The sequence below is a fragment of the Microtus ochrogaster genome, linkage group LG10 (assembly GCF_000317375.1).
Source record: "Microtus ochrogaster isolate Prairie Vole_2 linkage group LG10, MicOch1.0, whole genome shotgun sequence".
NCBI lineage: Eukaryota > Metazoa > Chordata > Mammalia > Rodentia > Cricetidae > Microtus > Microtus ochrogaster.
This window is the reverse complement of record NC_022035.1, coordinates 16193667-16206925: the sequence shown is the minus strand read 5'-3', so window position 1 is coordinate 16206925 and position 13259 is coordinate 16193667. Positions and strand designations below refer to the sequence as shown.

The 13259-nt window shown below is 41.2% G+C and overlaps 1 protein-coding gene across 3 annotated transcripts in view; it reads left to right on the top strand.

Moving 5' to 3' along the window:
• Tspan12 (tetraspanin 12) overlaps positions 1 to 13259 on the top strand; it is a 78793-nt gene that overhangs the window by 6318 nt on the left and 59216 nt on the right. For all 3 annotated transcript variants that reach the window (XM_013352462.2, XM_026787551.1, XM_026787550.1), the window contains 2 exons: positions 448 to 583; positions 12937 to 13019. In XM_013352462.2, coding sequence (XP_013207916.1) covers positions 518 to 583; positions 12937 to 13019 — 149 coding nt within the window. In that variant the 5' untranslated portion in view covers positions 448 to 517. The remainder of the gene's footprint in view (positions 1 to 447; positions 584 to 12936; positions 13020 to 13259) is intronic.

Sequence of the window (13259 nt, the reverse complement as noted above, 5' to 3'; positions counted from 1 at the left end):
CTCTCTCTCTCTCTCTCTCTCTCTCTCTCTCTCTCTCTCTCTGTGTGTGTGTGTTGGGAGAGATGCCCGATGCCCGTGGCATCTCTAGAGAGATAAAGGTTTGTAACCTTTAGAACAATTGCTGTCCCTTGGGAAGGAGCAAAGAAAATCTCATTAGAATGCAGAAGACCGCGCGGCAGGTCTCCTGGGAACCACTTTACTGTACACCTTCATTCATCCCGAGAGTCAGCCTTTTCTCGGGGCAGCAGGTGTTATCTGAGGTCACGTTAGAACTTTTAGGTGTCTTGTTCCCTTTATGACTCTAACAAATAAGTTTTGATGGGACGATGTCTGGACTAGAGAAGGCTAGGGGATTCTGGGACCCATCTGAGGTTTAGCACAATACTGGGCTGGCAGAGGGGTGCACTTGTTGTGAAGTTAGTTCTCTGCTTGTGCCCGTTCCTGCAGATCGCGGCTGCTTTGCCTGGATCAATAGGATGTGGTGAAAGCATGGGGCTTTTCCCTCTGGAGATTCACAATGGCCAGAGAAGATTCCGTGAAGTGTTTGCGCTGCTTGCTCTACGCCCTCAACCTGCTCTTTTGGGTAAGCCTACAGTTAGTTCCACCATCCCAGCAGTTGGGCAGGGCTGGACCCGGTTTTCTGCACCACCAGAGAAGGCGCCAAAGGGCATGGCCCAGCATTAATTAATGACGTGAGATCACATCCTCTGTTTTGCAGAGAAGTAAAATTTGACCTTCTTAAAATGCCTTTGATCTAGCTCAAGTTCCATGTGTAATTAGAAAAAAAGTCCGCCCCTGTATACAAGTGCCAGTAACATTAGACATGAAGCTAATCTAAGGATATAAATAAATGCACGCTCCTGTACTGGTAGATAAGAGAATTATGGCATACTACCCGCGAACTGCTAGTTTGCAGGACTTTTAGATAACTGTGCAAGCCTTACATTTTTTCTTTACGTCATAACTCTGCGCCTATATAAATTGGTTGCGGCAAATGGTGTTAATATGTCTTTAGAAGGATTCATACCTAGAGACCCTATCAAAAGTCTGGATAGGTTTATAAATGCCATGCACTCTGAAAGGTGGTTTTCACATAACTATTGCTAAGTTGGGATGCTTGAGGAATTTCATGTATGCTTTTGGAAAAAAAAAACCCAGTCATTTAAGGAAACAAAATACATAAAATTTAACAAGTCCATGGAAATTATGCTGTGTGAGTTAGCGACACTTCATGCTTACATAAAGTGTTCATAGTGTATTATTTATAATGCTTAGGAAGATATAAATACTACAACTGTGAATGCTACTTCAGAAGGCTGTCGTGTTTAAGCAAATTCCCTTTTGCTGCTTTTGTTTCCTTTCAGTAATTTATATTCACCATTTCCTGCTGGAAATTTTAGCGCGCAGTTTATTTATTTCTCTGTCTGTCTGTCGTCTGCCTGGCATTGGCCAGTCCCCCTTCTTTCCCAGCAGCGATTATATCTGGCCTCTAGAGGATGGCATTAAAAAAAAAAGTTCCTTTACGATTGACACCATTCTAAGATGACAAATTAAGTTGTTAATAAGTCATCTGAACAATATCCAAAATGACAACTTTTAAAAAGTCAGGGCGAAAATTAGAACGCTGAGTAAGTCCCATTCGGCTTTTGGAAGTAGAAAAATCACCAATTGTTCTTATGTTCTTTTCAGGTCTAAAAGGACACATTTTAACGAGGGTCACCAAATTACTGGTTTAGCTATTTGCTCTTAAGTCTATGAACTCTGTTTCTCCTGAAATGTGTAATTATTACTCTTATTGCTAGGTTTTGACTTGCCTACATTATGCTTTCGAGTGACAGATTTGTTACCGTTACAGTTCCTCACGAAGGGACCTTTATGGAAGGCCCAGTTGAACTTCCTTTCTTTGTAAATCAGGAAACTGAGAGCAACTTAAATGGCATGGCAGAGGTCAGCTATTCCGATGGTGGTGCCAGGGACAGGGCTAAGCTCCCTGGCACCTAGACGATGCTTTTAGCACGCAGGGTTTATTCACCTCTGAACCTCCCCATTAACAAGATCTTCTGTTTGTTGGTCTATAAAAAAAAAATAAAGCATTGGAGAAATTACTTATTTTTTTTTTCCAATTCGGGAAAATACCCAAATCATTCTGCAAAGGCATTGCTCTTCTGAATAATGAAATCTGCTTACCCTCACCTCACCCCCTTAACCGTTTGCAGGCCCCTTTATGCTACCAACCAGGGAATTCAAAATGTTATTCTTTTACTGTTAGCCTGTCCTTCATCTTTCTGACTGTAAGAGTATGGATGTTATGATTTGCGTGTTTATATAGATGGCTACCTGCTCTGTCTCCAGCCCTGTTCTCCCCCCTCGGGTCTCTCCTCTGTAACAATCCGTCACGTCTCCCTGTGCTCTAATTTGGGTTTCAGACAGAAGTGCCATTTGCTTATGCTACCCAAATGTTCATGTACGTTCATGATTTATTTCATGATTTTTGTAATTGTCCTTGACATGAGATTGTTGATACTAAAACGCTTGCAATGAGAGCAGTAACACAAAGAGAGAAATTGCAGCTAACATCCATAAAATACGAAAATACCAAGTAGCTCCTATGTGATTATTGTGTATTTACCAGATAAATTGAGTGCCTTGGCTTTCTATCTTTAAAATAGATAAAAGGGCCCCCGTATTTTTAGGGGTGTGCTGAGCATGCAGAACAGTGGCCCTTAGTTTAGAAGCCAGGTGGCCAGTGCAGTTACCACAGTCTTGCTAATCTCCTCAAGGAGACAAACAGGAAGTGGATTGCTACCCTTCCTGGTAGTAGGAGTGGTGATTATTATTGTCCTGATTAGAACCGCTGTTCCTGCCACCTCCACCACAGTACTTTTGATCCAGTAACCTTGCTTTGGAATTCTAGCTCAGAAATAAAGCCATCAATATACCTTATTCTTTGCACAAGAGTATCTGTTGCCACCTTGTTAGGAATACTGTACTTTTCAATTTTAACCCATCTGAAAATTTCAAGTTTTGTGATATTATTACTTCACTTTTTACTTCTTCCAATACCTGCAAGGATTGCCACCTGCCTATCTACTTGCATATAATTTTGGATGCACTGGTCTCTCTTGTATTTATATTCATTACCTGCTTTGTTCTTATTGAGGTTTCCTCTTGCTTGTTGATTTTATCTGTTGTTGCACGGTAGTGAAATCTTTCTATAGTTCCTTTACAAAATTTTTCTGTAGATGGGTTTATGTTCTCCTATAACGCTAACACTTTCTTTTTCTTGGTGAAGGTTTCTTTTTTCTTATAGACTTTAAGAAGTTTTTTAAAGTGTGTGTGTGTGTGGGGGGGGGGGAGTCTGACAGTGCTCTGGCCTGTGGGTGGATATCACAGGATGATTCTGTAGACTCTTCTTCCACTTGTATGTGAATTCAGTTGAACTCAAGTATTTAGAGGCTTGTGTAACAAGCCTTTTCTAATTGAAATATGGTGCTGGCCCCAAGGTTTTTTTCTTTTCTTTTTTTTTTTCATTCACTTAAAAATATCCATGGTGCCAGGCATGACGGCTCATGCTTGCAATCCTAGCAGGAAGACTGACACCAGGAGGATTGCTGTGAATTCAAGTTCCGCCCCGTTAGGTAATAAATTCTAAGCCAGTTCTTGGGTAAAAAATGAAGCTCTGTTTCAGAAATCAAAACAAACAGAGGATAAACAACAACAAAATAAACCTTGGGAAATATTTGTTAAAATCGTATGAAATAATTATTCCTACTTTGGGAAAGTTGGCAAAATCTTCTAGAGAGAAACCAAAGCAAAATACTGTCGCTTTCTGGCCAGCTCACTCTAGTGTTCATCACTGGCCCTTTCACTGGCTTCTCTCTCTTTGTCTCTGTCTCTGTCTCTCTGTTTCTCTCTCTTTCTCCTTCCTTTTTTTTTTCTGATAAAGAAAGCCGTGTTCAGAGGATTCCAGTAACTTGCTAGGAAGCATCAGAACAGGAAGCCCAGGTCCAGCTTTGTTTATTTATCTATATGTAGAAAATAGAAAAGTTATCCTGCTGGGAACCACGCTGAATGTGTCCTCAATGATGTCAAGTAAAGTCCTCAGTGGAGAAGGCTTGGCTATCCACCTGCCCGTTCCAAGCCCTCCAGACTTGCTTCTCAGGCCACAGAGTGCACGGAAATTACCTGAGCATGCTGCTAAACTTCAGGCTCAGCTTCCCTGTGTGCCCTTGTGTACATGCATGTGTACCTGTGTGTGTGTGTGTGTTCACACGTGTGAGCTGAAATTGAACTGAGGGCTTTGGACCTACCAGGCGAGTACTCTGCCACCAAGTTAGAACGCTAGAGCTGATCACGCTAATGAAGTTTCTCTGTCACGTGATTGGTCCGAGTCAATCTCCTTCTTCGCCAGCTGGAACAAGTGCTGGCTTCTCGTTATCATTGGCATTACAAGCAAGATACAAAGATGTGGTATCTGCACCCCATTCCCTAAAACAGACTTCACATCCTTACTGTAGAGAGTGGGCTTATTCCTTTCTCTCTCTTGTGAGTTGGCACACTTTTCCTTGATACCCAATAGGGCTCCAAAGTAGAACCTTCTACACTTCACATTGTAAATTGACATACTCATACCCTTTATCTAATGTATTGGCACTAGTCTCCTTCACCCTACACTGAGGGTTTTTGTTTGTTTTTTTTTTTTGTTTTATGAAGAAGAGAACCATACATCTTAATTGGGAAAACATAGACATCCCATGTAATTTTTGTTTTGCTATCCTCGGAATCAAAATCTTTAAGGAAAAACATAGATTTTGAGTATTTAACTTTTGTTAAGTGTGAGGTGTCGCCGTGTTTAAGAGGAAGCAACCCACAGGTCCTCAGACCCCAGCGCTCTGCATTTTCTTCATTCCTGAGGAGCTGTCACTCTGACTTGCCATCTGTTGAGTGTCTTCCAAGTTATGAAGAAGCTTGACCAGGGACAAAGGACGGACTCTGGATGACTCTGATAGTTGCCTAGTATTTTATGGGTGTCGGGCAGCTGTGTGGGGAGCTGCACATAGGGAGTGACTGACACTGGATCTCTGCAGCGGAGCTCTCTGGAGATGATGCTTCTTACTGCACAAAATGCCGGAGGGGTGGAGATTATTTTTATCTGAAGCATCACAGCCTTCCCATTCAAAGGACACATCACTTAAATGAAAGCTTTCTTCTGTTTTAAGAATGGATTCTGTAACTTTCTGGTTTGGGCATTATTCTTGGTTGATAGGTGCCTGTTATAAAGAGGAATAAGTAGGATTTTTTTGAAAGTTGGTGAAAATGAAAAACACTTTGTATTTGTTTGTAATTTTCTAAAAGCATGCTCCCGTATTTTTTCATAATGAAAATTTATGTAATTAATTTTTCATAATGAAAATAATGTAACATTTAGCTCCCGTTTCACTTACCGTATGTGTGCCATTGGCGTTTGCTTACCATTTTAAAAGGCACTAAAGGTGGAATTTCCCTGATTAACCATGGAAAGAGACCAAAAAGACGAAAGATGAGCAGGAAATCTTGTTCATGGTTTAGGGGTGGGTCGGGGATAGATGGAGTAACAGGAAAAACAGAAGAAATTCTCCTTATGTTCTCTGGATGTCAGAATACGTAGCGAGATGGTTTCCTACCATACACTCCATAAAATGTTACTCTCTTGGCAAGAGGGAGTTTGACTCCAAAAAATAGTTGTTTTCATATTGAGATTGATATTCTGTATATATCTTTATATAGTATATCTTTATACTATGAGTGGCATTCAAGTTTTTTTTTTCTCTTTCTAATTAGGGGTAAAAAAGCACTCTGATTTTTTTGAGCTCTTTTAAAAATAAATTTTCATTATGAAAAAATTAATCTAGGTAAAACTACTATTTTTAAAATACCTTGTGTTTCAGCTGTCACAGGCTTGAGTGTACCTCATGGAAGGCTTTTGTGGAGTAGGTGGTAGATTCTGGATTATGTCGATTCCCACTGGAGACAGGAACATTGGGTCCCTCACCCATCCCACCAGCTTCACTCAAGGAACAAACCCAAGCTGGGACAATAGGGGTGACCGCAACACCCTTAAACTGTAGTGCAGAATGAAATAACCTCCCCTTCTTTCGTGACCATATTCATTCTCTTGTAAACTCGTGTGATTTTGAGAATGAAGACGGTGTCTGCACTAATTATATCAGAACATCAGAGACTAAAAGTGAGTCTCTCTGATCCAGGGAGTGAAAGTCATCGTATGTAGGGAGAGGTGGTCTCCCTTCATTTAGTTATGTCAGAGTGTTTGATTTTGCTAAAGATCTCTAGTACTCGGCTTGCTCAGAAAGCAGAAGATGTTCCATGTAGTTTCATCACTTTCCTGTCCACTCACCTAGCTAGTATGAGGCCCTATTACTCAGTGAGTAGTTTTCAGTTGAGCAGGTAAAGCAGGAACTCAGATAGACGCTCCCCAGTGATGTGGGAGTGTCATATCAATCTGTTGATTTCATTGGTTAAGTAATAAACAAACTGCTTGGGCTCATAGCTTAGAACATAGGTGGGTGGAGTAAACAGAACAGAATGCTGGGAGGAAGAGGAAGTGAGCTCAGACTCGACAGCTCCGCTCTGGAGCAGAGACGCCATGCTCCCATCTCCAGGGTGGACACGAGAGCTCTGCTCTCTGAGGCACACGCGATGAAGCTCCGACCCAGGATGGACATAGGCTAGAATCTCCCTGGTAAGCCACCTCGTGGGCTACACTAGAAATGGGCTAGTCCAGGTGCGAGAGATAGCCTAGAAGAGGCTAGATAGAAATGGGCCAAGCAGTGTTTAAAAGAATACAGTGCCCGTGTAATTATTTCGGGGTATAAGCTAGCCAGGCGGCCGGGGTGCTGGGGATGCAGCCCCGCCTCTCTTATTATTACACCCCAGGACTGCAGCAAGAGTGTTCAGAGTGCTGTGGATTCAGAGAGAGCCTGAAGACAGTCTTTCCACTTTAACTGAGGCTTGGGCTGATGTCCAAGGAGAAGTGGAGGTTACTTTGCTTCTGAGGACTGGAAGGCCAGGAAGAGACAGAGTGACTGCAAGAACAGACATGGGACCTTGGGAGGTATGCACTGTGCCCTTTGCAAGGGCTTCCGTCATTGGTCAACTATGGGAACAATCTGCAAGCAAACACAATCGATGATGTATGAAACGCTCTGAACTGTTTGTTATTCTAAGTGCTATTGTTTGCCACTTCTGACTACAGAGTCTATGCTTGAATTATGCCTGTGAGTAATTTCTCAATCTTTTCTGGCCATTATTAACATTGTCTATTCCTTTAAGATGTCGTCCGATAGTTTTATCTGTTCTCCCATCTTCTGTCACCCATCCCTACAAGGAAAGCTGGGAAGGCATGCAGGGAGGGGGCGGAGGTATCCTGGGAACATATTCTCTTTGGCCTCCAAACCAGCAAGAATTTATTTTACTTTAAGTAAACACAAAGTCAGCTTTTAAAGAAGTAAAGCTCTCGCTTCGGTTTCAGCATTTACAAGAGGAGGGGGATGATGCTCCCCAAAGCCTGATCGTTTGTCTGGGTGCTCTTTGTGGAGACAGAAGGAGAAGTAAGAGCTAGACCTTGCTGACATTCTATCCTTGCAAACAGATTTGACTCACAAAGGAAAGACATCTATCATTCCTGTAGAGAATCTGTGCCACTGCCGTGTTCTGTGAATTACGCAAACATTTGAAGAATCTAGAAGCTTTGTTTACGGCAATGACCTATTCATGCAAACTATATAGGTAGATGTTTCATAACACAACTAAGAACATGTAAATGCACTCATAGTTTTGATTTACAAAGCAACTTGATTTAACACTCTTCCCGCCATAATTAGATTCAGGAGAAAATGGAACATGCTCTCCTCAACTGTGCACACCTGGTATTATTTGTTGAGAGCTAGTTAAGGTACTTTACAAGACTGGATGCAGCAAATGACAAATGCATTTCTATGAAACAATGCTTGTGTTATTTTCTACATCTTTTCTTAATATTTAGATAATACATGACAATACTGGAGATCCCAAATAACAGGTGAATAACGATGTCCCTGATTTGATCCATACGCATCCGATTTGTAAATTAAAATATGAATACCCCATAAATACATATAGTATTTTATATGCTTAGTCCAAAAAAGAGAAAATATAAGTCTAAAACAAAATAAGAACTGATTTAGGGAAATCACAGAAAACACGGCGACTGAGTTAGGAGAGCTGTTCCTGTATGTTACACTTCTTGCTTACGTAATGTGAGGATGACTTATTGAAGTGATTCAGTCTCATTTTGGCTTTGTTCCTCGGTGTAGCCATGCTCCGTTTGTGCCTTCCCTTACCACTTTCTCAGCCTCAGTGAGTAAAATCCCTCTTTGAGGATGAGATTGTTTTCAGGCATTTAAGTCATTTATTTTCAAGGGTGCTTGCTTGCTGTGGAAGACGGCTTGGTGCTGATATTTATTTCGACCAGTGTCCCAGGTACAGCTGCAGTGTTTGCTAGACACCTGTCAGCATAACACAGCAAAACACGGTAAAATGTACAGCGAACAGTCTAAAGCCTTCTTCTACTAGTTTCTGACCCACACTGTAAGTCATTACATTGTCATTTGGCCAGCATCTTTCTATGGAAAATTTCTAGCAAGTTTAGTTCTGTCAGAGTGTTTGGTTTGCTAAAGATCTCTAGTACTCAGCTTGCTCAGAAAGCAGAAGACGTTCCATGTAGTTAATTATTTTCCCATCCACTCACCTAGCTAGTATGAGGCCCTATTACTCGGTGAGTTCTCTTCAGTTGAGCAGGTAAAGCAGGAACTGAGATAGACGCTCCCCAGGACTGCAGCAAGAGTGTTCAGAGTGCTGTGGATTCAGAGAGAGCCTGAAGACAGTCTTTCCACTTTAACTGAGGCTTGGGCTGATGTCCAAGGAGAAGTGGAGGTTACTTTGCTTCTGAGGACTGCAAGGCCAGGGCGGGACAGAGTAACTGCAAGAACAGACATGGGACCTCGGGAGATATGCACTGTGCCCTTTGCAATGGCTCCCATCATTGGTCAACTATGGGAACAATCTGCCAGCAAACACAATGGAAGAACATTTTAAAGAGAGAGTAAAAGGGCCTTGTGTGACTGCTGCCGGCGTTTAAACTTCACTCTCAAGGGAGATCAGGGAAAAGACAGTTGGAGTTGGGAATCATATAGGGACGGCTGTGTGCTGAAGCATGCTTGATTCTGTATTGTGAACTAAGAGTCTATGGGCTGGAGAGATATCTTATGGAGATGATTGCTACATCCTGACAAGAGAGGCTGGGGCTTGAACTAGCTGGAAGCAGCAGGAAATGGGGAGGGATTTGCCAGATGCCTCTCAGGAACCATGTAAAGGCTTCAAAACTAATTAAATGTCCAGTGAGGAAGAGGGAGAGGTTCAGGCTGTCTGCCAAGTTGCCAGTTGATGTGATTGAAGGGCTCGTTATCTCATTCACTAGGGCCTGTAAACACCGGCAGGGGGACAAAAGAGCAAGCAGAGTTGAGGTCGGTTTTAGACATGCTAAGATTGACAATGGCCGTCCAGTGGCTCTCTAGGCTGTCCTCTTGGTAGACCTTCACATATCTGGTAATTCCATTCTGAACTGACTTGGGAACAGTCTAGATTCTTACATTGAGAACGATCAAGAGAAACCCTCAGGTCGAGAGTGGTATGTGATAATCATAGGTAATAGATTTGGGTCCACTTCATCAAAAGAATCTCCTTTAACACAGATTTTTCTTAATGATTATTTAAAATGAAGAAAAAGTAAGACCAAAGAAAGATTAAATGTCGTACCAAAAGTCATCCACTGAAAAGTACAGAAGTGGGATTCGTAGTTGGAGTTCAGAGTTCTATGGCTTCCCATTGTCATCATGATCAAGGACATACTCATTCAGGTGGCTTCCAAGGCTATCTGTCATCTGACTCTTGCCTGCGTGTGCCTTCCCACCAGAGCAATTTCCCTTTCCTGAACGTACCACGCTGCCTTCCACTTTGGAACCTTTGTTCTGCTTTTTGACTGGAAAGTTCTTTTTATCCTTTCCCTCCTAATTACCTTGACATGGCTCTTCAGATCTCAGGCACCTTAGAGAAGTCCCTTTGACCCTGTCAGAGAGTCCAAAAGGAGTTGTTAAAGCATCTTGTCCTATTTCGGCCCGACACTTAGTACAGTCTGCAGCTGTGCGTTCACACCTCTGAGGAGTTGGTAATGTGTGTCCTCTTCCCTGGTTAACTGCATCGTGGAGATAGTGTCAGTTTCTTCCCATTAATGTGCCTCTAGCACACAGCACAGCCTGGCCAAGATCAATGCATAGTCTTTGAATGGCATCATGACTTCAAAGCCAAGGCTTTATTCATCCTGCCCTTTAAGAAATGGCTTGAAACATACAGTTCAAACGAAATGAATTTCTTCTATCTTCCTTTCTTCTTTCCTTCCTCCCTCCCTCCCTTCCTTCCTTTCTTCCCCCTCTTTCTATAAGGGGAAGAATAGCGTCTAGTGACAAACACTGTTAATCAATTTTACACGATGAAGCTTCCTGACTGTAAAGTTGAAAATGGACGAAGAAACACAAGAATGAGTTAGACGGGAGAAGAATGGGTGGATATGATCAAAATAATTATACTCATGTAGGAAATTCTCAAAATAATTAAAAAGAAAGACATTGAAGGATGGAGATAGCAAGATCATTTCTTACTTCGTAGAGCAACAAAGGGGTTCTTTATAACTGCAAAATAATTGAAAATAATGAAATATCCTACCCCTGTGACATTTACAAGGTTGAGAGTCACTCATTGCCAAGCAGATGTGAGACGAAAGGCGTGGAATACAGATTCGTAAACAAGTGACAGGGTAGTAAGTGATCACTGTCTTCCCAGAAGAGAGCCATTCTTCATGGCGTACAGGACAGGAACTCGCCTTGGAGGCTTTTTCTAGAGAGCCTGTTTCGAGGTCACTGTCTTCATCAGCTTAGACTCATTACCATCTTAGATGACCATCCATCAACAATAATTCTGAAATAACAGCTGTTCATCAAAATGCCAGAAGTGTTAAACGTCAGGCTAAGTCAGTTTGCTTGAGTGTTAAACTATATTTAAGAAAACATATTTGAAAAGAAGACATACTTGAAAAGATTTCAGATGAAACAGGGAAATTTTCGGAATTCAGGAGCCAACTTTTCCTTTTTTGCAAAGGTTTCTAGGCAGAATCATTACCAACATGTTTTAGGTAGTTTTTTTTTTTTCTTACAGTTTTGAGTTATGAGAATTTTAAAGCATGTATCTACGTGAAAGGACTGTAATTAACCCCTATTTCCTCACTGCTCAGTGCCAGTAGTCACTAACACACCCTGCTCCACTTTCTGCTAACCTTCCCTGCCGGGCATGGCTGTTTATTATCTCAGTCATAGTGAAACCTCATCCACAATTCACAGTAGAGCTCTCGAAAGTCAGGGACCTTCAAAAATAAATTGAATTTGTGTTCATACCTAAAAGCGAAGTCAAGGTCTTAGTATTTTTAAACATCAGTGTTAAAATTTCTCCAGTTGTCTGCAAATTCCTTTGATATCGATTTGTTTGACTCAGAGTTCAGAGAAGACCAGCATATTAAATTGGGCAATTTTTTGATCTCCTTTTAATCTTTAACAGTTCTTCCTTTGCTTTTTGAAATTTGTATTTCAATACCTGTTTTAAAGCGAAGAAACGATTGTGTTTGTCTTGTGAAATAATCCCACGTTCTTGATTTTATTTACTGCATCCCAGAGGGGATGAGATTGTTCCCATAAACTGATACAATTGGATGCTTAGTTGGGTTCACGCTTGACTTTTCAGTACAAATTCTTTATCTATATATTACTGGGTCCTGTCAATTGCTCAGATCATGGGACCTACAGTGTCTGACTGTCTCTCTTATTGAACTAAGAGATGGGTCGGTTGGGTCTGTTATCTGGAGTCTAATCTCTCTGTTCTTCACAGCTCTCTCAGCCTCTCATGGCTGAAGTGGTCCTCAACCCTGTCAGTGAAATAGAACTACTGGGAACCTGTCAAATCAGTGGTGCTTTATTTCTGCTCCAAGGGCTGGTACACTGTGGGCTCAGGAAATGCTTGAGTCCTAGGTGACTCTGCTGTACAGACAGACTGAGAATTTCTCATCTGCTAATTTTGACTGGCATTGAAGAATTTCCTGTATAGTTTCAATGTTTCAGGAGAAGTTGTTAAATGGTGTTACTGCAGTATAATGGCTGCATGCATGACTAGAAATTCTGTTATCAAAAATCTCACTAAGTCTTTGGCTCTGCCTTTGCTTTGCATAAGAAAAATAGAATAAAAATAAGTAAGAGGTTCTTTCATTTTCTGAACAGTGATTTGAGTGTCCATCATACTATAATGATCATCGTTGATTTTGGAATATATTGAGTTTCAAACCATTACATTTATTGTTATTACTATCATTCTAACATTTACTTTGTTTGGATTTGAGTCTGCAGAAGTTCTTTTTGGTAGCTTCTGTGACCTTTTTTTTTGACAATGTTTAATTGTTCAGGAACCATATTTAATTGCTTCATTGCATTTAAGGATGACAGTTTTAGGTCCATTTTAGATTTAAAAGTTGAGTTCCTCTTAGGCAATTTCATCACTGAACTTGAGCCACTTACTTAAGTGTGCACTTGTCTGTATCCTGTTTGCCAATATTCTATTTCGTGTATATGTGATTACTTAATGGACTGGCCAGATATTTACCAGTAAAATTCAATAGATAACCCATAAGTAATTAGGAAAAACATAAAAATTATATAATAAATCCGTCACTTAAGGTTGTTAATCTTCAAGTGACTGCTAGATAAATCTCCGGTAACCAGTTTGATTGTTATGTCTTCTCTTTAGTTAATGTCCATCAGTGTCTTGGCCGTTTCTGCTTGGATGAGGGACTACCTGAATAATGTATTGACTTTAACTGCGGAAACAAGGTAGGCCTCTTATTATTGAATCCTTTTGCTTGATCTCCCGAGGTCACAGTTTTGAAACACCTTTGATCTATTCTGTTCATTGAATGGTTCTCCTCCACTATATAGTAAAACACTTTTTCCTGCCCCTGCATCTTTGTTGCTGGAATTTACTCCTTCCTTCCTTCCTTCCTTTCTTCCTTCCTTCCTTCCTTCCTTCCTTCCTTCCTTCCTTCCTTCCTTCCTTCCTTCCTTCCTTCCTTC